Source organism: Rhamphochromis sp. 'chilingali' (genome assembly GCF_963969265.1).
Source record: "Rhamphochromis sp. 'chilingali' genome assembly, chromosome: 16".
Classification (NCBI taxonomy): domain Eukaryota; kingdom Metazoa; phylum Chordata; class Actinopteri; order Cichliformes; family Cichlidae; genus Rhamphochromis; species Rhamphochromis sp. 'chilingali'.
In genome coordinates, this window is record NC_137943.1 from 19,096,829 (window position 1) to 19,123,056 (window position 26,228).

Below are 26,228 nucleotides of genomic sequence, written 5' to 3' on the forward strand. Positions count from 1 at the left end.
TTGTTCTTGTTGGCGTCAACTTTTCTTTCTTTCTTTCCGTAGAGCTCCATTTATTTGCATCGTTCTCTCTGTTGCCTTATACTAGACTGCCATGCTTCCACTATTGATGCTTTTAACATGCCTTTTGGCCCTCATCTTTTTCTGCATTTGTAGAAAAAGATGATGCACAAGCATACTAATAATTAATTTGGGAGTCCAACAAACTTCCACAGCCTTGGAATTATACTCATATACTCATAACACCCATGCTTTCAGTTAATTTGTAGTACACGCTCCCATGCAAAAAAACTGTATGCATTCACTTGAATACAAAAGAAAAGCTAATAAATGAAAAAAATCCCCACAGCTCTTGTGTGTCTGTGTATGAATGTGTGAGCTAGCTGACCGGGAGGCCTGTGTATTTCAATGTAAGGTTTCATAACACGCACTCATTACATAACAGCAGCAGGAGTGGAGCTGGGAAGAGAGAGGGGGAGCACAAATGTACGTCAGTATCCAACCCTTTCACTGGCAGGAAATCACTGGGGAACATCTTTTTTTCTCTCACCCTGATGCCAGCACCTGAATTTGAAGCATCCATAATACAATTCTATCCACTGCACCTAAGTGGTGTTTAGTGTTTTTTAAATAACGTGATGAAGCATGTTACCAGTGTAATGGGTGGCTTGAAGGACTGTGTTACTTTTATTTAAAGGCACAAACTTTATATATTTAATATTTAAATAGCTGCACAGGATGATTCGCTAAACACTTGTTGAGCCTTTATAACTCCACGTGCCAACGGTCAGGCGCATGTTACACATTCATACATCGTTTGCATTTGCAATTGCGTCTGCCTTTCAGTACTGATTTATCTCAGGTTAATATGATCTGATATGGAATGATATTAAGTGGACTGAGTTTTTTTTTTTCTTTCGCCAGCATGCATTAACTAACGTTAGAAATTAAAAATGCAGAAGTGCAAGTGAGTGTGCAAATGGGCAAAAGCGAAGTGACAAAAAAGGCAGCGTTAAAGACAAATTCATCTTCAGATAAGACAACCCTTCCTTTACCCAGTGCTGCTCTGCATCCGGGCATTATCCCTGCAGGTGGTGGGTGGTAATGCAATGACCTGATAACTGGAGTTGTACAATGCCTTTAATAGCAGAGGACTGTTTAGTTCCCTTCTTCCCAGGGGCAAAGGGTAATAATGGTTTGATGGAGAAGATATCGCAGGCTGTGACCTCATTTGGATTCAGGATGTGTTTCACTGGACTGAGAGTTTGAGAGAGTGATATTTTGTGTAGTGTCTGCGTGTGTGTGCATGTTGCCCTCCTTGGTGACAAGTTTAAAAGAGATGAGCTTTCAGAATTTTACGGCATCCTTCACACTAATAATTGTCCACCTCATCCTCTCTGTTGTGATAGAGTGATGTCACATGGGCACCTGGGTCACTACAATACCCTAGACTCCAGTTCTCATCTCTCTGGCTCTGCTGTGCTACTGTTGGGGGGAGGGGGCATCACCTCGGCTGTGCTGTTAAGACTGAAGGATGTCCACTGACAGCAGACAGGAGCTCGAAGCTGAATGTAACTCAAACTGGAGCCAGTAATTAAAGCACTAGAAAAAAGTGAACACAGACAGTAGACTACCTATCATATCCAATATCCTTATAAAAGATTACTCATCAAAATGACATTTTTATACTTATAGCAGGCTCTCTTTCTCTGATTTATAAGGTATTACTAGGTATCTGAATAATTCAGAATGTTAGAAAAAATATAGCTTTATGCTAGCCACAGTAGTTCGATCTTTTACATTATTGCCCATTAATTTTAGGCTTTTAATATTTTTGATGCATTCATAAACGAGCTTTAAACTAGACTAGAACAATATTGTTTTAAAAATGTATTTTTTCTTGACTTTTTAACTCAAACTTTTTCCAGTTAGCTTAGCTTAGCATAAGAGACTGCCCCTATATGCTAACAAGTTCACAATGCTAACAAGTTAATATTGGCTTAATGTTTTTCAGGTTAATCGTAGTACAGTATGTTGTCACACTAACATAAAGTAGACAATAGTGTTCCCATATACTAATAGGCTCACATATGTTAATGTCTATATTTTTGTGTTTTTTACGTTCATCTCATCTTTACATTAGCTTACCATGTTATCATGCTAAGTTAATATGCTTAGCATGATAACATTGCACGATAACACTTGATGTATGCCAACATGTTATCATACATAATTTACAAGATATTGGCCTCATATCTCAACAGGCTCACGACGCTAACATGTTAATATTGAGAATGTGTAATATTTTTAAGGTTTATCCTATTAGTTTAGTATGTTACGCTGATAACATTTGCATAATGTACATGATGCTGAGGGAGGATCTTTTTTTCCTCATCTAACAAAAACTAAATTCTTAACAGTTTCATATTTTGACCCTTGAACATTTTATTAAACTTTGCCTCCCTTTAAAAGTTTAAATTATTCAGACTTGAGCCCTAAGACAACAGGGAAATTTAGAACATTCATGCTCAGCACAAAGTAAGTAAGAATACACAGATGCTGTATTTGCCCAACTCTAAGCACTTGTGCAAATTTAGTGTCACGCAGTGATAATGCAGGAACACTTATTTCCCATGCAAACATCCACCTCATCTCCTTATCACTTTTTACACAAAGGACAGCTTGACACATTTCACACATCAACACCTCTTTAGTCCCTGAGGCCAAAGCAATCCCTTCTGTCTGTTTGGACCGGTTTGTGCAGTAACATCTGGAAAGTTTTAAAGAGCGGTTTGTAGGATTACGAAGTTACAAATTAAGGGTTACTCATTACAAAAACGATGAAACTGTGCGGTTTAAACGGGCTTGAGACCTTCCTAAAAATTTCCATTGTGCACTGTTGTTTTTTATCACTACCGCACATTCACAGTTCAGCCTGTGTATATCTCTGAAAGGTACAGAGAGGTAAAAATGTAATGTAAGGGAAAATGTGGAGTATTAACATGAATACAGCAAGCAGTCTGTCACCCGTGATGGCTTTTGCCACCTTCGAGCATGGCTCATCAACCACTGCCTGTCACTTTTCATCTGAGTAATCACCTCAAGTCTTCCACAGAGAAGGAGTACTGCTGAAGAAATAAAGAAAGGAATAGCAAGACTCAGACTGAGGGACACAGCAAGTAAAATGTAGGACAAATATCACTCTCTTGCCTGAGACAAGTCACCTTTGAGTAGGTATATTTTGACTTATTGTGTTTGTATATGTTTGAAGCAGAAGCATCTATTTTGTGTTGGAGAGTAACAGCTGACGTTACTGTTTTACATCTCCAACAACTCCTCTCAACTCCAGTTTCCTTTTTGTAAATGTATAAGACATCTCATCAAAGTCTCTTTTAGTCGGTTTTCTATGCAGTTAAATATTTATATGATTCATTTTGGTTGCATTTAAAGAAGCAATATATATATATACTGACTTGGAAGCATTTATATATCACCAGAGTCTTGCCAGTCATTAAATTGGATTGGTCATTGCTTCTAATAAACAAGTGTGTCTTTACAAGCTCATGCTCGGTTGTGACTTATGTGGGTCATTGATGCCCTACGGTATGGCATGCCCAGTCCTTTACAGATAGTGTGCTGATGTCAGGTTGTATTCTTATTATTACCGAGAAGATCCACAAGAAAGAAGTGTTGATCTGTTAAATAGGAGATGGATGTAGAGAGGCTGGCCTAGTTGACTGATTGCTAACAATGACGGATGACGGGGACATCAGGGCATCAGTAGTCAGATTTTCTAGTGCGCCAGAGTCAGCTCAGGGCTCTTTATTTCATGTCACTGGACGTTATTGCCCAAAAAACTATATACTTTGCTGGTAGATATCATACAATATAGATGTCTGTATTCAGAGAGGGCAAGGTCCTCAGTGTCAGTAGTAGCTGTTACATCTTCGTGCTTAATCTTAAATTAAACATTAATGTGTGTTTCACAGGGCTGAAGTCCTGAAATGAACTGAAGAAGTGGAAGTGCTACCATAGCAGTAGACTAAAATGGTCTTTGGCGTGTATAATTTTGTCATCTGGATATTTTCTCTCTCTTATCAGTGATTGCATTTCAAATCATTGGGACGCAAGACTAGTGGGACCATTATTTGACCAAAATTTGCCTTTGCAGGCTAACTCTCGCTCTGACTGTTTCAGTATTTTTAGGATGTACAGGATTTTCAAAGGCTTCTTGGAGCTGGAATTTACTGGAAGATTGTGCAGTCAAAAATAGAGAGAAGTGTTCTTTAAGAAGAAATTAACCAGCGGTGTTTTTATATGTGTTTTATTTTTTTTCCAAGTATTGCAATTGGATTCTAGGGACTCATTTGTGTGTACAGTAAAAGCAGAACAAGTATTTTTACTAATGATTAATTTTTTTTAACTATACTCAGAGGTGCCGAGCCCACAAGGGCTTACAGGAAGAAAGTTATTCTTACATAGAGAAGCAATAAAACTATGGGGAAGTATGCAAATGCTTAGCACATTATGCAAAATTGGATAAGCTGTGCTATTTCTTTCCATTGCATCGTATACCACATAAATAAATATATGGCCGTCTCAGAAACCGATGAATTGAATAGCTTCTAGTGAAAAATCTAATTGAGTTGCAGATTTCAGAGTGTACCTGTAAGCTTTTGCAGAAGTAAGATTTTCAACATTGAGAGAAAGTCAGGTTTCTAATAGTGCCGTTTGTTCTTTCATCCTGTGAGTCTGTGCATATTTATGTTTGTGTTAAAGCAGTAGTGGTGCACACACTTGAATATTTGAGCCTAATGTGGAAGGGAAACTGTTATTTCCTGAGCCTGGGGAAAAGGAAGGAAACCATCTTTAGATACCAACACACACACACAAACTGTACTACTCCAGCTCCTACATACAGTAGGGCTAGGAATAGACTGACTTCTGAACATGAGCACACCCACCTTAAAGAGCCTGACTATTATTTTTCAAATTCACAGTCTTATGCATTGGCCATATAATACGGGATAGCTAACCACCTTGAGTAACACCCATCGTTGTTTATCATGTTTTCACTGCAAGTGGGATGTGGTTCATGCATTTGGAATAATGACAGATGCCTCCTATAACTTCCTTCCCCTACAAAAACCAGGAAAAGACCCTGGTTTTCTCTGATCTACCTCTGTAAACAGGATGCTCACGTCAGAGTCGCACCCATTTCTCTGTTTCCTACGTTGTGCATTCCCATGGCTAGACTGAAATGTACTTCCATCCAGTCATCCCACGTCCATGTGAGATGGTTGTAAACGGCATTGTCAGTACAGGAGTAGCTATCAAACTTAGCACAAAACCAGCCCACTCAAGCTGACTGTATTCTTCTCCTTATGAGGGAAAAAAAACACTTTCTGATTTTGGGTCAGAATTGGATGGATGCACGCATGAAGATGGTTAATCACTGTCACTGTCACACTGTCTGTGTGTGTGTGTGTGTGTGTGTGTGTGTGTGTGTGTGTGTGTGTGTGTGTGTGTGTGTGTGTGTGTGTGTGTTTATGTCAGCGAGGATAAGAGTAGGAGGAGGAGTGGGGTGTATGAGTGCATGTGTGCACATATGCTTGTGTGGGAGAGAGCATGCTCCAACAAAAGACCTAAAAATAGTAAGACTATGCTCATGTGACATATTGAGGCTAAAAGCTTGTGAATAATTTGTTTAATGCAACACATTCTCCTCATAAGCTCTGTCATGAAAACATGTTCCTGCTAGTAACCTCTGCCAGCCAGCAGGTTGGAAGAGAAAGTTGTATCCAGCCTGTTTCAGTACCTCAGTTGGGTTTTCTGTCTGTTCATGGATGGCATTTGGATCATTTTTATATGTTTCAAGCAGGTACAGTAGTCGAGTTAAGTAAACACAGATACCAACCTGATAGTAACTATGTACAGTAACAGTCTTAGTTTAACTTAAAATTTCAGTCTTTTAAGTTGTTAAATATATCTTTACGTTATCAGTTCAGTTCCTTATCCAATCTTCCCCTTCCCCACGTTTCCTCTTAATGGAAACGCGTATCTACTGTTTACCTCGCTTATCCGAACCATTTATTACAAGTTGAAATTGAAAGTAGACACCTGTTATATTTGTCTGTTGCCTTGTGAATGTATTTGTGTGCGCCACTCGACTGGACTAAAGTTAAATTGGAAACCAACTTTGCAAAATGTAATAGACTTTTATTTCCTCTCAGATATGTGAATGAGGCATTAGGATTTAGAAATGCGATCAAGGTATAAACAAGTGTTTGGCTTGTCGTGTCTTGTCTTGCCAAGACGACTTGTTGACTTATTTGAAGCTGCGCATGCAATATCATTATATGCAATTATATGCAACAGGAATGATGTTCCAAATCTGTGAAAAGAATAAAAAGGGAAAGGGACCGCTTTCCTAGTGTCTGGTATTTTCTTGTCTGTACCTAAAATACTTTATACACGTAGTCACAATAATACAAATCATTAATGGTGTTTCCTGCAAAGTGGATGGTAATAATGTCTCTTTAAAGAGAGATAAAACCTTCAGTTTCATTTGCTCCTTTCACACTCCACTTGTTTCAGAAGTACAATTAAATGAGTGTGGAGATCAACAGTGGGGGTTGTGGGGGGGGTTGCACAGAGGGAACAGTTTGTGTTTTTTTTTTTCTTTTTGAAGGCAGCATGAATGACAAAAACAGAACATCCAGTGATGTTCACTTATGCCTTATTCTCAAGCATGAAATGTCACAAAGACAGTTTGTTGAGTTTTTGTTTTTAACAGATATATATTATTTTAACAGCACCTACAGTTCTTAATAAATCTATTAACCACCACCAATGTAAGGTTTTTGCTACAGCTGCCCTAAATTAACAGTATTGCTCACTGACATTTTTTGTTTCTGTAATGGATCTTACTTTTTTTTTTAAAAAGTAAAGCACATTATTATTATTATTTTTAAATAGAAAGTACATTTGTGTGTTTCTTGTTTTTATGACAGTCGGTCTAATAAATTTAAGCACTACACTTAACACAAAATCTCCTTGAATCTCGAATTCACCATCTCAGGCTGAGTGCGACGTAGTACAGATGCCAGATTCATGATATTACATATTTGGTTAAAAAAATGCCTGTGAGGATTTGAATAATTTAAAACGTACAGAGATAGCTAATCGCTTATTCACATATTTGGAAAATATTGGTAATTACCTAATTGGATTAATGCATTAACCTAAAGTAAGAAAACAGAAAAAGAATGTTACATATATCCTTTCACATCTTTTAAGCTAATTAAAGCACATTTATTCGCACCAATAGGCTTTCAGCTTTTAATGCCTACTGTGAAGTCAAAACTGGCTGCCAGAGCACTGAGAGAAATTCTGAAAGAAATGTTAAACATATTGTCATATACACTGGACAATAAACAAACAAATCCTTTTGATCATAATGAGCTTTGTGCACAGTATAAACCTTGTTTAAGCTGTTGTTACCGGCAGATCTTCACATAAAACAGTAAGAGTCATCTTTTTTGCCTAGAACCACAGACCCGATATGACTCATAATATGCACATAAATAGATTTTTTTTTCTGCTTAATACATATTTCTGTCATTTCTGAAGTGTGTGTTAAGCTGCAAACGTGGCGTGTGTTTACCATGTTTCACTTCATATTTTGCTCACAGAAGTTTTTCTTCTCTTTAAAATCGAGCTGCTCCTTCATTTCTTATCTTAAACTTCTTTAGAGCCTTGCCCTCTGTCAGCCGCCCTGTAGTTTTAAGAATACCGATACAGCTCTCCACTATAGTTATGCACGACTCGTAATTGACATTTAACAACAGTGTTTTGTGTTACATACTCAGCATTCTGTCAGAGCAAATATCCTTTTGCAAACGAGACTATTGATTCTGCTGTGAGCACAAGATTAGCTTGCACCACTGAGGAGATGTTAGGGCTCAGGCGCTTTGCTAATTTCAATAAATAAATAAATAAATAAATATCCTGGGTCGGTTTGAAACTCTGCATCTCTCGCAAGATAATCTGATAATCATCAGATTAAAATGTGTATGTATTCTCGTGACCGTCGTCTTAACTACGCCAGCTCATGCAGTGCCACACAAGATACAATCTGCATGTGAAAGACCTGAATTATTTAAAGCCATGAGAGTGTGTGCAAGTTCTCACTTGCTTACCATACTGACTCTTTCTTCCATTAACTCTCCACTGCACCTCCCCAGCCCCTGCTTTGCTTAGCGTTTAGAAGGAAGTGAATAATGTGTGAAGGAGACGCCACAAGAAAGATGTGGATAGTTTAGAGCGAGCCACAGGACAAAAGACATTTTTCTATGACCATCTGTCGCTTGGAAAGGAAAACTTCTTGCGCCATGCCACAAATCTCTTAGCCAAATTAGAAAGCAATGAGGTTAAACATGCTGCGAAAGCAAAACATTGAAGCTGCAGATAGCAAGGGGGAAATCCAAAGGCAGGCAAGTTGGACAGATAGAAAGGCGAGATGATAGAGGGGAGGAGGACAGCACACGCCAGCCCAGGGAGGTTTTTGCGGAGGTGGAGGTAGACAGAAAGCAGGTAGATGTTTAGACAGAACGATAACACAGCCTGGCTGACAGAACGCCTGATAAGCAGCCTGACTGTCAGGTTTGGCAGGCTAGCAGTGAAGTGAGAGATGCATGCAAGGGGGAAAGGCAGACAGACGGGTGAAACTGAATAAATGAGACCCAGATATTGTAAAAGCATCATTTTAAAAGAGGTTTACCTGGGGTTGAATTTGAGAGTGGGCTGCACTGTTTTGAATGCAAATCTGGACTATTCACTTCTCAGTCTAAAGCAAAGCATCCAATGGCGAAAGTTGTGTGTAATATGTTTAGACTTCATGCTAAGCCTGCATCGTGATGTTAGCTCTCTTTGGCGAGCCGGATAAATATTGTCAATTTTGAGCTGCCTGAATGTTCATCGGGTTGCTGTTTTTTGTTTGTTTGTTTTTTTTGCTTGGTTTTTGAGTGACATCTTGACAGCTTGGTGGCGCAGTGGTCAGGTGACCGTAGGTGTAAACTTGCGAACATGAATGTCTCACCGTATTAGCCCTGCAACAGACAGTGACTTGTCCAGAGTGCAGAGCCCAGTGTCATTGTGAGCTTTTAGCACAGAGCACTGTTATAACAAAATATAGACTCAAATAATCAGTAGAACGGTTAAAGCCTGTTTGCTGGGTTTGACTTGTGCTTTATATTCATGGGAAACTTTCACTATGCCTTGCTCGTACCAGACAACTCTGACCCTACGATCTGAATGTTGCAACAAAAATCAAGGCTTATCAGACCAGGCGATGTTTTCCAGTCTTCTGTTATCGAATTTGTGGGGATAGGTTAATTGGATAATCCAAATTGCCACTAGGTGTGAATGTGCGAGTGAATGTGAGTGTGAATGGTTGTCTGTCCCTATGTGTTAGCCCTGCGACAGACTGGCGACCTGTCCAGGGTGTACCCCGCCTTTCGCCCTATGACAGCTGGGATAGGCTCCAGCACCAGCCGCGACTCTGGAAAGGATAAGCGGAAGCGAATGGATGGATGTTATCGAATTTCAGGTCAGCCTATGCGAATTGTAGCCTCATTTTAATGTTCTTAGTGGCACCCAGTAGAGTCTTCTGCTGCTTCAAGGTTTGACACATTGTGCATTCATTGATGCTTCTGCATTCCTCGGTTGGTTATTTAAGTTACTTCTCTTTAAGCTACTTCTCGTTCCTTTCAGCTTAAAGAGTTCAGGCCAAGCTCTTCTGACCTCTGGCATGAACGAGGCCAAAAGAACTGCTGCTTCCTGGATATTTTCTCTCCTTTGGACCATTTTCTGTAAACCCTACAGATGGCTGTGTGAGAAAATCCCAATAGATCAGAAGTTCCTGAAATACTCAGACTAGCCCATCTGGCACCTGCAACCTCGCTAAGTTCATAGTCAACATAGTCAACTGGGGGTGACCGTGGCTCAGGGGGTTGGGAAGCGTATCTGTAACCGGAAGGTCGCCGGTTCGATCCCCGGGCTCTCTGTCCTGGTCGTTGTGTCCTTGGGCAAGACACTTTACCCTACCGCCTTCTGGTGTTGGCTAGAGGGGCCGATGGCGCGATATGGCAGCCTCGCTTCTGTCAGTCTGCCCCAGGGCAGCTGTGGCTACAACCGTAGCTTGCCTCCACCAGTGTGTCAATGCGAGAGTGAATGAATAGTGGCATTGTAAAGCGCTTTGGGTGCCTTGAAAAGCGCTATATAAATCCAATCCATTATTAATTAAATCTGATTTCTTATCAATTCTTAGTGTGAGCTTGCACATCTTGACCATGTCTGCATGCTTAAATGCATGGTGTACCAAACAAAGTGACCCATGAAAGTATATGCTTTTGAGTGGTGTTGTATAGCTGTCTTCACTACCCTAACTTTCTCTGATTTTCGAAAAGTTTCTTCAGTGGTTTCACGTGGATTCTAACTGCAGCAGTAACTGATTCTGTCTAATCTGTATTCACGTCAAGTCTGCAGTGCTAACTGGACAAAACATTTCTTTCTCTGTTTCAGGGAAGCCCCAGAGCATCGAGAGCTCAGAGAGGGTCCAGCTGTCTGGAACCTACAATGTTCGGAAAGGGAAGCTTCAACTACCAGTCAACCGCTGGACCAGACGCCAGGTCATCCTGTGCGGCACTTGCCTCATCGTCTCCTCTGTGAAGGAGAGCCAGACAGGGAAGATGCACATCCTGCCCCTCATTGGAGGAAAAGTATGTAAAAGTCACACCATGGCAGGGTGTTACTGTTGTCACATAATCATTTTCTTTTCTCCCTCTTTTACCCTGGTCTTTTTATGGTGATGTTATATAGTTTATGCCTCGGATCATAAACCTATAACATGATATCATCAGAGAATGACCTGATAAAGTCAATGTTATTACCCTCTTCAAATGCCTCCCTGTGCAGGCAAGTTTGTCCTTGATGAAATGTCACCTTTAGTTTGACATCAAATACTGCTTCCTGCTTTGTTCATTTTAGCTCTCAAGGTCAGACAGGAATTGTGCAAGCCAGGGCTAAAGCACTGATGTGTGTTTTTTTTCTTCTTTTCTAATTTGGAGTCGAGACACACTTTAATATTTAGTGTAATGGATCAGTATAGCGTTAAAACAGCTTTATGTCACTGTAGCGTTTTAAATTGCCTTCCCAAAAGTGACCTTTATCCATTTATTGCTTTATGTGCGCATGTGTGTATCTGCTAAACAAGCTCTAAGGGCTCCTCTGAAAAGCCTTATCTGCTTGTCTGCCTGATACAAAGAACACTCAGTGTGTCACCACGCCCAGTTTTTAAACATTTCACACACAACACATTGACCTCGAGTCAACCCTCTTTTCTGTTTCTCTGTGTTTGTCTATAGTGAGTTTGCGTGTACGCCTGCTAGTATTCTGTTCAAACAACATAAGTAGTCAGCCATTCACCGAGCCTGCTGGAGTATGTGACTGTGGATGACTGAAAAACAATTTCACATGCACACGTTTTGTTTCTAATGTCAGTCACGTGTGTGTGTTATTTCATTATACGAACGTGCGTGCTTTTTCTCTTTTTTACAGGTGACTGAATCTGACTAGCCTGCAGACATTTAGTGTGTTATTTGTTTCAACTGAAGTCCTTTTTATATATATATATATATATATATATATATATATATATATATATATATATATATATATATATATATATATATATATATATATATATATATATATATATATATATATATATATATATATATATATATGAGAGAACTAACCTATGTAGGCCTCCGTGTTTCATGTTTTCCTTTCACTTTTCTTTTCTGATGCCTAAAGATGAGCTCTTTAATTTATATTCAGAAGTGGATAAGGGATGTCAGTATTTTACACTCCAGTGACATTATTGTGTGTGTCTGTCTCCAGGTGGAGGAGGTGAAGAAGCACAATCATTGTTTGGCCTTCAGCTCAGCAGGGCCTCAGAGTCAAACCTACTATGTCAGCTTTGACAGCTTCACGGAGCACCTGCGCTGGCAAAGACACGCTGCCAAGGTATTGTGTGGGCAAAAGAGTTAGAGAAAGAAAAGGAGGAGCATATACTCCCTGGGCACTACTTTTGGGTCAGCTGCACTGTACGTTACAACACGCTCAACTGCATTACACCCACCACAATGCCGCTGTCGTATGAACCCGGTGAAGTTAAAACTGCACATATTTCACTGCTGTGCAGTCTGTACTCTATAACCTGTCTGGGTGCTCTCACACACATAAACACCACTGATGGCTCTCTCCTCTCTCTCATTTGAACTCAAGTAGGCCATAGCCAGAAAACCTCTTTTCTAAATATTAACAGGGACATGCATGTCACCAGCGCCCTGAGGGCCACTCAGAATAGAAGCCTGGATAGAAGCGGCACGTGCTGCAGTGACGACTGCTGAGCCTCTAGCTAAGTCAACTCTGAAAGGCTGCCGTTCACAGACAGTAGACTTTCTCCTCCAACATGACAGATGTCGTTTCGGTTTATATATCCACGTTTCTTTGAAACCGACTTATCAAATGGACACAGACTAACTACTCTCTACACCTGCAGTTAACTAGATTACCCAATGTTATAACTCGTGATGTCAGGTTACCAAGCTGTTGGACTGTCCCTTGACTTCTTCTGACTCTCTAATCCTAAGAAGATTGCCTCTGAATGACATTTGAGCCCCTATCAGCAGGCTACAAAGACATCATGAACCAGTACAGTCTTATGTGGTCGGGGTAATCCTTTTTAACTCCACATTCTTTTTCTCTCCCTGTTACCTCTGCTCTCCTCTCTTCTTTGCTTTCCACTCCACCTCTTTTTTAGATGGTGTCCCAGAGAATCCACTCAGTTGATTTGTCCTGCTGCAGTCTGGAGCATCTTCCTCCCAATCTCTTTTATAGCCACGACCTGACCCACCTCAACCTAAAACACAACTTCCTGCCTGCAGATCAGCGGCTGCAGCAGCTGCAGAGGTACAGTGCCATTATAAGACTACTGTAAACACACCTGTGAATGAAAGAACAGACCTGAAGATTCACAATAGGTTGAGGAGGTGGTCTGGATGGGCCGGCTCGGGCAAGATGAGAACTAAAGAAAGATATGGTTTACAAAAGCTTAGTGTAACTTAACAACAGCTGGAGTCGAGATAGGCTTTTGTACAATATGGAGGAGACAAGACACCGACACAGTGAGGCTTCAGTGGGAACAGCAAGTCACGGCTGGCTGGTTTTGGAAAGCTTTAGCTTTTGCCTGCAATTTGCAAGCCATCGACCTGAGCAGTCTAGGACTGGGGCCATTGGCACATAGGGACCAAAGAGGCTAGCCAGGGCTGTACCAGGCTAGGCCAAATCAGCCCAGAGCCCAGAAGGGTAGAAGTGTCTGCAGGGAAGCTTTTAATGTGCCTGGCCTCCCTCGCTCTTTCTCTCTGTGGGCACCATCTGCTGCATGCTTATCATGGTCGCAGATTAAAGACCACAGCCAAGATGCTGTATATGTGTCTCCACGTGTGTATGTGCACTTATGCATTTACAAATTAATATATTTGCACACTTGTTTCAACGTCTCTCTGTGGAGAAGATTACCATAAAATTGTTACCATTTGAATAGTGTGAATCTGGTGCCTGAGTATGTGTTAGCTGTGTGGAGTGTCAGTGTACGTGAGAGCTGCTTGCGTGTTGCATGCAACAGAAATAGTGGCTGCAGGCTACTGATTTGGGGTCAGCGCATACAGAGTCTTGATATAGTATGGCGTGTTCCTTCATTTTAACATGGCTGCACTAAAGGAATCCGCGCGTGTGTGTAGCTCTGCATCTATGATCTTGCTCCCTTTTGTGTCTTCTTGATAGAATATTGTGAATGAATGAGGTCAGGATTTTATGTTTTCCTACCACAGTCATTTTTTTGAGTCATCTTTTTTTTTTTAATCCCTGGCATAATGACTAATATTTAAAAAAAGATGATGTGAAGGGAAAATAGCTAGTTTTAATAATTGAGTGAAACACAGCTCCCCTGCTGGTCAAGTGAGAGACATCAATTTAGCCCTGCCAAATCTAAGTAGGCTCATCCGCATTTGACCCAGCATGACAGAAAATGAGGTCAGTAATGAGAAAGAGATGAATAGTTAGCTGAAAATAGAGAGGTTCTAACAGAACCGCGCAGCAGAGTTACTCGAGTAGTCGCTTTCCCCAGAGAGACTGAAGTCCAAAAAGCTGGGCTCAAGAACAATAATACTCTGTATGCAGCCTCTATGAATGTGGGTGTGTGTATGTTTTTGTGTGGACTGTTGTGTGAGAGTCTGTTTTGGTTTCTGTATAAACACTAGCTTTTCTCTGACATCTGATGTGGGGTTATATTATAGTGTCTTTTAATTTTCCAAGACCAATGAACGTGAACCTGCCTCATGGCTCCTCCCCCCTCCGCCCCTTTCTATTTTCTTTCTGGCCAAATACTAACTGGTGGGTGATTTGCCAATCAGATATGCATAATCAGTTGTCTCGGATACTAGCGCTCTCCTCTGGCATGGGACTGCCTTCCCAGCATGCATCTCTTTTTGAGACAGAGGTTACCACTCACTGAGGGGAATGGCTGATGTTCCATGAATTTCATTGAACCTTTGGCCTTTTTTATTTACATATTTATGATAGCTTATCGAGTTATGAAGGACATAAAAGTCATTGAAATGAAGCGATGAAAGGCCAAGTGACCGGATTAAAGTTCCAACTGGTGCGCTCCTGCTAATGAGTAGCAAACATGTAATTAAACATATAAATAGCTAACTGTATAAACTGATAATTCTCTTTGAGGACACGACTTTTAGCAAAAACATATTGCAAACAGTTGCTTCACTGGCTTTTTAAAAATAATTAGTGCTGCTTTAAATAAATAAGAATGTAAGTAAGGTCAAAGCAGAGTAACATGAGAAGACAGAATGTCACAGCATGACAAAGACGCGTAGGGACTGTGAGGAGGGGGTGTGAGCGTTACTCAGCAGATTGCAGGGGCTGATTTAATGGTGGAATGACATTTTCCCACATGCTCCGCATCCCCTGCCTGCAGGAGTCACCCTCAGCTGGAAATTCTCCGTCACTCTAATCAATAACCCGACGTCTAGGCTGGCTGCCCCCCCATATCACTGTGATATACTGTGTGTGTAACCTGTGTGTGTATAGCGCGGAAAATCAAGTGCCACTGTTAGCAGCTGCTCCAGCGTGCGATGCTAATATGGCACGCTTCTCATCTCCAGATGCCTAGCTGAGCTCTCCGTGATAGATGATAGCAGGTCGCATGCGTGTGTCGGCATGTGTGTAAATAGATAAATAAAGACAGAGCGAGCCAACTCCTGTGAAGGTCACTGATCTGCCAAAGGGCCAGCACGCTGAAAGCCACTGGTCACTGGTGTTTAAACGTACAACAGGCGTCTTTGCTGTGTTTGTTTGCTAAACATTCAAACGTGAAGGTTTAGCTGTACTATGAAGGAAGGGTTTGTTTATGGGTGTGTTGAATCTCACTCTGTGCTCACTTTAATTAAAAAGCATGGGTAAACTACACTTAGTTGAGATGTGTAGATTTTTCTCTCTTGCAAAACTAACAGGATGAAACCACACTTTTCAATCACCCTTGTCTTTTCGTTAATACTTTTATTCACTGTCTCTAGATTTTCTCGTCTTCGGAGCCTCAATCTCTCCAACAACCACCTTGGCCAGTTCCCCCTGGCTATCTGCGACATACCCACTCTGACAGAGGTCAACCTCAGCTGTAACTACTTGGCCTCTGTCCCCAGCTCTGTGGGTGCCATGACCAAGTAAGTAAAAAGAAGAACATACTGAGAACACAGAAGTTTTTTTGTTTGTTTTTTTTACCAAAACTTTGAAAACCAACGGTAGTCATGACTGTAAAATCAAAATATTTTATAGAGTCAGAACATGAATATATCTGAGTTCTAGTTCAGAAGGATTTTTTTTACTTTTGGTTTTGCTTTTTGTGTTTACCTTGCTTGTTAACTATATGCACAGCAGTGGCAGTGCACTAAGTCCTTGGGAATTGCCCAACTCTGTTCTGTACAGAACCGAAGCTTCTGACTTGGGGCAAAGCTTACTTGCATAGATGCCATTTGAGTTTAACTAATGAACCTTTTTGTAGACCAACCTCTTCAAGCATTTCCATAGTCAAATCTGAAAGTTACCTGGCAACAGTCACGTGACATGGCAACCACAATGATATATACATTCCTACTTCCAACATATAAGAAAACACCATAAGCTGTACATGTGATTCTGTGGTTTTTGCTGTAGTTCTCGAGTGTTCCCAGAGTCTTTTACTATATTATTGAGCAGATTTGTTATTATGAATGCCGTTTTGTCCGTCTCTTGTTTTGGTGAACACCTTAAGTTTTTTTTTTAAAAATTCCAAGCTACTTACGTTTCCAAGAAATACTTTTTTTGGCTGTACAAAATTTCATAATTCTGAGCCAGCATTTTGAAGAGGATGGAACATAGGTAATGTTGTTAGCTCAATGGCACTTTTTTCTCCTTTTCTTTCCATTACTAGTCATTCGCTGTAGAAAAAAGCCCCATTACTGGCTCTTTAAAGCAGTGACAAAACATATACTTAAAAAATAAAGTCAGGACTTTGACCTTTAAAATCCTTGCACGTTTGGTCGATTTTACTCCACTTTGAATTTAGGGATTACGGGAATCAGTCTAGTAACTAGGGCAACACTTGCAGTCTGGGTAATAATAGAGGTCCTTTAACTCAGCCTTTCTTCAAAACCTACAGGTATGTTTGCACATAAGAAATTAATCTCTGGAAATTATCTAGCATACCTGTAAATTCCTGAAGTGGCCAGTAGTGCATTTATGCAGCTACTGCCATCTACTGGGCATCAAGTTCACTGAGTTTTGGAAATGGCAATTGTTTTGTTAGTCCTGCTTGATACAACATGTCACAACAAGCACACTAACTATATATAGAAATACAATTGTGGTCTTTCTGTGTGATCTGTGTGATCTTTCATTAATTATGCCAACTGTCTAATCACATGTATTTGTCTCAGTTTGCAGACATTCCTACTGGATGGAAACAGCTTAAATGAACTGCCCAATGAGCTGGGTTCCTTGCAGAGGCTGAGTTACTTGGGCCTTTCCTTCAATCAGTTCAACCACGTGCCCCAGGTGCTGGAGCGGCTGTCCTCCATGGAGAAGCTCTGCATGGCTGGCAACCACCTAGAGACTCTTACCCTGCAGAATTTCAGACTGCTCCATGTCAAACACATCGACCTAAGGTATGACATGGTGTCCAAATTATTACCCATTTATTCACTATGAAGACGAGAACAGCATGTCCTAAGAGTTTGTCCCAGGGTTACATGTGACACTGAGAACATGCACACACGCGTAAATACTAGAAAACAAAAATAAAAGGAGAAGGCCAAAACACAAGCAGATTGCCAGACAGCACAAAACGGGGAAATCATTTGCCTACCGCGTCTCCCGTTGTCTGAAAAAGTGCAGAGCTGGTGTGACTTGCACTATTTTACAGTTAATACTTTACTTTTTCTTACTTTTCTTGGCCGGGGTTTGTAAATTAGTTGTTTTCTGTCCAGCATTAACACATTTTTGGACAAAGATCACTCGGTGTCACTGATGAGTTTACATTTCATACAACATTGTGAAACTCTGCTTTCTTAACAAGGAAGTGCAGTTATGAATGATTTGATGTTCTGAAAAGAAATTTCAGTTTAATAAATTTAAAAAGCTCCTTTCGGCGGTTTTGAAGTTGTTCTTAAGGCTGGAAAATTGAGCAGAGCCAGTTCTGGACCAAAGTCACATATTTATGCTTCTTTTATCTCTTATTCATTCTTGGGTTCTTATCGATTGAGCGCTTGAACAATTCAAGATAAACTGTTAACACTCAGGACCAGACTACTAAACAAACTGCACAATATATCAGCAGTCACCCTAGGCATGTTCCCTGCTGTAAAGGCCAAAGTCTGTGCACTTGGATGAACCTTTGCCTCCTTCATGCCTCCTCTTGTCAGGTTGAATAAAATCTCCATCATGGTGCCGGACGAGCCTGACCTACTGAGGCACGTGACCCAGCTGGACGTGAGGGATAACAGGCTGACGGAGCTGGATGCCTCGGTCTTCCCCAGGCTGGAGGTGCTTCACTGCGAGAGGAACCACATCACCAGCCTGAAGGCTAAGGGCTGCTTGCTCAAAGGCATCTACGCCTCCAACAATGGTGAGTTTGGCTTTACTGTGACCTCACACATTTCTAAACTGAGATCACCGATTTGTATCTTTCTTTTCTGAATTTCAACACATAATGTATGTGTGTGTATGTGTGGATATGTAACACCTCAAAGACATCACCATGTTTTTATATATATTACTTCCATGTTCGTCTGCATACACCCTTAATCCTCATCAGTGCAGCAGTCTCACATCATCCCTCTCTAACATGTCATCACCATCCTCCCCTGCCTAATGCTTCCCCCATTTTCCATTTACCTGCATTTATAATAGACCTTTGTAGGAGACCTTGTCTGTCCTTGCTGTAAGTTAATGTGTTTGGATTTCTCCCTACAGAGCTCCGACAGCTAGATGTCAGCCCTGTGCCCTCCAATCTGAGTTACATGGATATCTCGAGGTGAGAGAAATTCCAGAAATGTACATGAATTTAAAAAATGAATAAATAAAACAGAAATATTTGGAAGTTCCTTCTGAAAGTAAATGCATCTTATTTACAGTACATCTGCCCTACAAGAGCGGAAGGGCAGCAGTTGTTCAGTGTGATGCTTTAAAGATTGTGCAACTACACAAAATTAGGAAATACACGGTCTCTGCAAGTGGAGTGAAATATAAACTTAGAGAGGTCATTTTTAACCATGCTAATCCTGACCTTCTGTACTTACTGTAGCTGTAGTCAATAAAATGCATGAACTAATCACTGCACTTTCCAATACCTTTAAATCAAAATGCTAGTGTTAAAGAATTCACCCATAAGTCACACAGAGCTTACTTCTATTCACTTTGTCTTTAACTTCTTAAAAGGGCATTGTCCACGAGACTGTCACACTTAAGAAAGATCGCATCTTTTAAAAGTTGTATTTATCTTTTTTTTAATCTTTTGTTTAGCTGTTTATCTTTTGGTAAACTGAATCTGAAAGATAGTAAAATGCAAACAAACAAACCAAAGCTGAAGTTGAATATATGGAGCGTTGCAGACTGCTAGGATTCATCATCATCGTCTCTCCTTCTCTTCCCTCAGGAACCATATGGAGTCCTTGCCAGACTGGCTATGTGAAGCTAAGAAACTGGAAGTCCTGGACGCGAGCCACAACCTCATTGCTGAGCTACCAGCACGGTGAGTGCCTCACACAGCAAAACCTGTAAATGCTGTACAATACTGCATTATTCCCCCTGCCCTTTGCTGGCCTGTCATTTATCCCCCAAAAGGCCTCATAAATCACACAGATAGCCTTTAACCTCCGCAGCATCCATCCATTCTCTTCTCCTTTATGTACCCTTTTAGAAGGTCAGTTGAGTTGCACCTCTTCGTCTTTTCTATGTCTTACATCGGCTGTGTCAAACTTGCTCCACTCCTTTTCTCTTTCTTCCTCTCTCTCTCTACCTCTGGCCCCCTCATTGTCTGTAGATTTATTTTTTACCCAATAAGTGTCAGGATGATGAATTTCAGCCGCGGGCTCCACTAGAGGCACTGCTATTTTTTGATATATTTTTTTTCTCCCATTCTTATCCATACTGTCATCATCCTTCTGCACTATTGTCATTTTTAATACTGTTTCAGGCTTCCCCGGTTACAGTCGTTCAAGGACCGGTGTGGAAAAAAAGTGTCACCTTATCTATTTACCAACCAGTCTATCGATCTATCTTCATCTATATAGCCATCTAGCTATCACTGTGCAACACTTTTTTTTACACGTTTTTACGAGGCCCTTCCTGTTTGTCTTTAATCTTCTAGCAGTGACCTAACCATCTATATATTCTTCTTGCTGCAGGTTGTTATGCAGCAACAGTCTGAGGAAGCTCAGTGCTGGACATAACCAGCTGCAGAAGCTGCCTGAAAGAGTTGAGCGCCCTCTGCTGGAGGTTTTGGATGTACAGCACAATCAACTGGTTGAGTTGCCCTGCAACCTGTTCCTCAAATCTGACAGGTAGCATTTATTATCAGCTGAAAGTGATTTTTCTTTGACTAATGTTCACCTGACAAGAAGATTAAATGTAGGGACAGTGCAGGTAGATGAAGATAAAGCACAGAAATTCTAATTAGGAGTTTCCTGTGAAGGACAAGACCACCAAGGGCAAGGATGACAGGCAAATAAAAAACAATCAGTCTGTAGAAGGACATGTTTTTTGCAGTGAAGTATTAAGTAAGAATTTATGGAGTAGTTTGCAATTAAAATGAATCACCTCAGTGTTGTCTGTCCCTCTCTGAAGGAGATTTTTTTTTTCTCCTTTCAGCTTACGATGCGTAAATGCATCAGCTAATAAGCTGGAGCACCTGCCACCATCCAGTCTGTCAGAGGAAAGCCACAGCATCCTGCAGGAATTCTACCTGACCAATAACCGACTGACAGACAAGTGTGTACCCATGCTAACAGGCCATACACACCTACGAGTTTTGCACATGGCCTACAACCATCTCCAGACTTTCCCAGCCAGGTAAAAAAGTCATATGTTAAAGGGGACTTATTCCTTTCCTTAATCTCTGTCATATATGCACAAAAGCAATGTGACGCCTACCTACACACAAACTTCTCACCCATATATGCCGATGCTATAGTGATGCCTGTGCACAGTTTTTGAGCTGATGCTAATGCCATAGGACGTTGGGGACTCTGCAGTCATTGAGTCAGCACTACATTTTTAAAGATTTTTATGCACCCTAATCCACAACGTTGCATGCTCTTAGTTGCTGTTGTTCCTAAACACTTGCACTTTGCAATAACACCACTTACAGTCGAGTAAGTATCTGGTAGTGATATAGGAACAAAGAACTTTCACCAACTGACTTGTTGCAATTAAACATCCTATTGCAGTGCCTTGCTTGAATTCAGTGAGCTCTTTAGAACGACCCATTCTCAAAGAAATTTTCTGTCAAGTCAGACTGGATGACTTACGTGCTTGATGTTGTACACCTGTTGCAATAGAACCGAAAACACCTGAATCCAGAGATTAAGACGTGTGGCTCAATGTTTTCACATGTACCATTTCTGCTCTGGGATCGGTATGATGTCACTAACTTAACACACGCAAGGTGAAGGTCAGATGACTGCCACAACCGGGATCAGTATGCCATTTGTACTGGGGGGGGATTTGTCTTTTGACTAAGCAATTGATTGTTTCAGTACTATTTTACACACTTGACTTCACCTACTGCTCTCTCTGATCTTTCAGTAAAATGGCTAAGCTGGAGGAGCTGGAGGAGGTGGACCTGAGTGGCAACATGCTGAAGACTGTCCCCACCACCATTATGAACTGCCGGCGAATGCACACACTCATAGCCCACTCTAATGCCATTGAAGTCTTTCCTGAGGTCATGCAGCTGATGGAGATGAAAGTAAGTCAGGGGCAATAATGCATATCTTTGATGCCCTGACTTTGTAATGCATGTGCATTTGTGCGAGTATTGACATCTGCTCTTTGTTGTTGTCAGTGTGTGGACCTGAGCTGTAATGAGCTGAGTGAGATCACTCTACCAGAGAATCTACCCCCAAAGCTCCAGGAGCTGGACCTCACTGGAAACCCTCGCCTAAACCTGGACCACAAGACTCTTGAGCAGCTAAAGTATGTCTGGGTTTTTTTTTTTGTTTTTGTTTTTTGTTTTGGGGGGGGGGGGGGGGGGGTGTATTTAGTCCTGCAGTTTTTTTTTGTTTGTTTTATATGCGCCATCATAGTCCCGTTAATGTGGCTTCAATTTGTACTTTGCATACAGGGAATCTGAGTTACCACATGATGTATGTTTAGTATTTTATTTCACGTATGGCTGTTAGAAATACTTCAAGTGGTTTTCGTTTCTCTTTGCCCCCAAAACAGTGCGGTGAATTTGACCTTGTTTGCGTTTTCTTGTTTTTCAGCAATATTCGCTGCTTCCGTATTGATCCACCTCCGACCTTTTCATCGAGTGAGGCGTCTGGTGGGCCTGCTGTGTGGAGTCATGGTTACACAGAGGCCTCGGGCGTCAAGAACAAGTAAGCACAATTCAATCAATGATGAAATGACAACCAGCACCACCACACTCGCCCGTTGAAGCTGCACTAATCGCAACCTCTTGAGAGTGCACATCGTTAAAGCCGTGCGACTCAAATGAAGGAAATGTTAAAGCGGTGCTCGTTGAAAGCAAGAACTGTGTACATTCACATCCTGTGTGGACTAAATTGCTAATTCAGCATTTGAAAGTGCGTTCTGATGGCAAGTCTTCTATATCAAGGTTCTGCTTTACAGTCAAAGGAGTCATTTAAGGCATTGCTTATGCATAGCATATGGAGTGACATGATAAATAGTTGCACAGGGGAGTTGTGGTCCTAAGAGCTCTCATTCTTTCCTCTTTCAGACTCTGTGTTGCTGCCCTTTCGGTAAACAGCTTCTGTGGGAGTCGTGAAGCTCTGTATGGTGTGTTTGATGGAGACAGGAATGTGGAAGTGCCCTACCTCCTGCAGTGCACAATGAATGATGTGCTGGCGGAAGAAATTCACAAGACAAAGAGCGAAGAGGACTATATGACCAACACCTTCCTTGTCATGCAAAGGTTTGCAATAGATTCTACATGCCTCGTCTTCACTGTGTGTAACAAATTTCTCATTTCTGCCTCAAAAACCTCATCCTCTTCCCGTCTTTCCTTCTTCCACCCTTGCAGGAAGCTTGGAACTGCAGGACAGAAACTGGGTGGCTCGGCAGCGCTGTGTCACATTCGCCATGACCCCACTGACCCTGGTGGCTGCTTCACCCTCACGGCTGCTAATGTGGGAAAGTGCCAGGCCATTCTGTGCCGTGATGGAAAGCCGTTGTCTCTGTCACTCCTTCACAATGTAGGGCTGGAGGAGGAATACCGCAGGATCAGGCAGCACAAAGCTATCATCACTGAGGTAGAGATCTTTTTTTTTTCAGAGTACTGAAAAATTGGTGTAAAGTACATTCATGTAAATGCAGTATTACTTGCATCCTGCCTGAACACTATTGATTTGTATCTCTTTCTTTTTTCTTTTCTCCACAGGACAACAAAGTGAACGGTGTAACTGATTCTACACGAATCATGGGCTACTCCTTCCTCTACCCTTCTGTCATCCCTTGTCCCTATGTGCAGACAGTCACTCTAACCCCTCAGGATGAGTTCTTCATTCTCGGTAGCCGTGGCCTGTGGGATGCTGTGTCCCCCACAGAGGCGGTGGAGGCTGTTCGGAATGTCCCCGATGGCCTGGCTGCTGCTAAAAAGCTTTGCACATTGGCGCAGGGCTACGGCTGCACCGACAGCCTCAGCGCCGTCGTTGTGCAGCTCAATGTGAGTGAAGACTGCTGTTCCTGCTGTTGTTCTGACCCTCCCCAGCCACCTCCCAGTCCAGGCTTGGGACCTTATCCTCCATCGTCCTCTGCCATCAAGGAGAGACCCTCAGACGGCTCCCTCCCTGTTCCCCCCTCCTCCTGTAGTGAAATTAGCAGTGAGATTAGCACCAGTGAGATGAGCAGTGAGGTGGGCTCTACCGCCTCATCGGACGAGCCTCCACAGAGTTCCTTGGTCCTACTGCAAGAGCAGTCCCACCACCCTCACCTTCACTTGCACCATCAGGCCCACTTGCTGCCTCTACAGCACCAGCAGGCTCACACAAGTACCCAGCCCTGCCACTATCTTTTCCCGGGTTCAGAGCTGCCTTCATCCCGAAGCTGCTGTGCCCTCCACCCTGCCTGCTTAGCACACTCCTTTCAGAGGCAGCTCTCTAGTGCCACTTTCTCCAGCGCCCTTTCTGACAACGGGCTGGACAGCGAGGATGAAGAGCCCATCGCTGGGGTTTTCTCTAACGGTAGCCGTGTGGAAGTAGAGGCAGATGTTCACTGCCTGAAAGCACAGTCCTGCTTGTCCTCATCACCCAAAACACCGGTACCCTCATCCTCCAGTCAGGAACGCAACCTGCTCACACTTCCCCCACCTCCTCCACCACCGTGCACCCCAGAGCCCCTAGAGGAGGGGATTGACATGAGCCAAGGGGAGGCTGAGAATGGGCTTGAAAGGGATGAGTCATGGCCGGGAGCTGGAGTGGGATGCGGTGATGGAGGGAAGCTAGCAGGCAAGAGAAGGGTTAATGGGTCCGTGGCACAGCAGGAAAAGAGCCACAACCTTATTGAGGTGGCTGCTGATGCTCCCTCCAAGAAGTCCGGGGGTTACTTCACAGCTCCAGCCCAACCTGACCCAGACGACCAGTTCATCATCCCACCCGAGCTGGAGGAAGAGGTGAAGGAAATCATGAAGCAGCATCAGCAGAAACAGCAGAAGCCTGCTGGGACAGATCAACCCACAGACTACTATGACACCCCTCTCTGAACAGCAGTACCAACTTTGGCCTCATCTTCTTTACATGAACTAAACTGGTCTGATTTTCCTACACATGGACACAAACAAATGAGATTCGGCGAGAGGCTGTAAAATGCACACTGAAAAGTTTCATCAAGCTTTTTCTGTGTAGTCTCTCTTCTCCACGCAGCCCTGTCATTGGAGAGAAATGCACTGTAACCCGCTCCAGTTATAGAATAAAACAAGCAAATGAGCCCTTTAATGATACTCAATCCTCTTGAAAAGCCTATGGACGCAGCTCCAAGTGTCCATGGTCGTGCCCTTCTCACAGACTGTGGAACATTTATTTTTTACATTAGACAACCAGCTGAGTATGTAATCAACACTAGTCTCTTTGCTATAGCATTAGCTTGCCACAACACTTGTTAATATAAATAACAATTCAATGGTTTGTTTGTTTGTTTTTTAAAGAACTTACCATATCTTTTAATGTGAAAGCAGTGAAGTTTCTGGAAGAACTTTTTAAAAGCAGAGACACATAATCTTTTTATTATCAGTGAACTATGTTGAATGGTACACCAATAATACCACATCGAACTGTTGTAGATAGGGCACTTACAATACTGTATTTCTTCAGTAAATCATGGCTCTTGGCCTATAAAATGGCATAGAAATTTTTTTGTAGAAATTTTCAATACTAACTCCTAGGAGTTGCATACTCTTTATGGTGACTCAGTCACTTTTACTAATCTTCTCTGAGAGAAATGGTGATTTTTTTTCTCCAATGATTGTAAATAAGAGAAATGTTGTATACTGAGGCTTTTAAAGGAACTGTATGTCGGTGAAGGTTTTAGTGGCGGGGAGGATGCGTTTGTTTGCAGTTATGGAGGTGTCACCCTCCCTTTCCCCTTTATCTTACAGTGTAAGCCCACACACACACATACACACACACACACACACACACACAGACACACAAATGTAAATGTGCAGTAGCAGGTCAGAAAACCCAACATTCCATGCAGTATAACTACACTAAGTGGCTCTGGTTTGCCCCACTCCAACTGTGATGTCTTGTAGTCATCACTGCATCTACTGAACACTAATAGACCGATCTTTGCATGCACACACACACCCATGCAGACATGACATGCATACAAGCACACATACACAGACACTTGGTTAATATTAGTCCCACCTCCCTCCTACAGTAACTGTTATCACCGGCATGACTGTGTCAAGTTCAGTAATACAAACAAATATATCCACATGGAAAAGAATCAACACAAATGTTCCTGTCTTTGGTATAATAAATTTTAAATTTGTGAATATACTTCATGTTGTCTAGGACTGTTTTTTAACAAATGAATTCATACATAAAATCAGGTTATCATGATTTTTTATTAATTTTTTTTGATACACTAATAATGATGCATCGCTCTGCTGTGTTTCCACTGAATGACCAGTAAGGGGCAGTCTAATGTAATATTTTGATCCAGTACAGAATACAAAAGTCTTATTTCTATATCATCAAAAGCCTTGTTTTTTACAGTATTTAGCAGGGAAATTTTTTTTTAAACATTTTCAACTATTTGTTTTTGCTGTGTTCTTCTGTTCACCAAGTTGTCATTGTGAAGTTCAGGGT

The 26,228-nt window shown here is 41.7% G+C and overlaps 1 protein-coding gene across 1 annotated transcript in view; it reads left to right on the top strand.

The window, feature by feature from the left end:
• Positions 1-25,906, top strand: part of phlpp1 (PH domain and leucine rich repeat protein phosphatase 1) — a 45,862-nt gene extending 19,956 nt beyond the window's left edge. Inside the window, exons 2-17 of the mRNA XM_080861425.1 lie at positions 10,582-10,778; positions 11,962-12,087; positions 12,887-13,035; positions 15,717-15,863; positions 17,115-17,342; positions 18,099-18,301; positions 18,649-18,709; positions 19,331-19,426; positions 20,082-20,237; positions 20,545-20,745; positions 21,481-21,643; positions 21,740-21,870; positions 22,161-22,274; positions 22,637-22,831; positions 22,940-23,168; positions 23,297-25,906. Coding sequence (XP_080717551.1) covers positions 10,582-10,778; positions 11,962-12,087; positions 12,887-13,035; positions 15,717-15,863; positions 17,115-17,342; positions 18,099-18,301; positions 18,649-18,709; positions 19,331-19,426; positions 20,082-20,237; positions 20,545-20,745; positions 21,481-21,643; positions 21,740-21,870; positions 22,161-22,274; positions 22,637-22,831; positions 22,940-23,168; positions 23,297-24,616 — 3,716 coding nt within the window. The 3' untranslated portion in view covers positions 24,617-25,906. The remainder of the gene's footprint in view (positions 1-10,581; positions 10,779-11,961; positions 12,088-12,886; positions 13,036-15,716; positions 15,864-17,114; positions 17,343-18,098; positions 18,302-18,648; positions 18,710-19,330; positions 19,427-20,081; positions 20,238-20,544; positions 20,746-21,480; positions 21,644-21,739; positions 21,871-22,160; positions 22,275-22,636; positions 22,832-22,939; positions 23,169-23,296) is intronic.
• Positions 25,907-26,228: the final 322 nt, after the last annotated feature.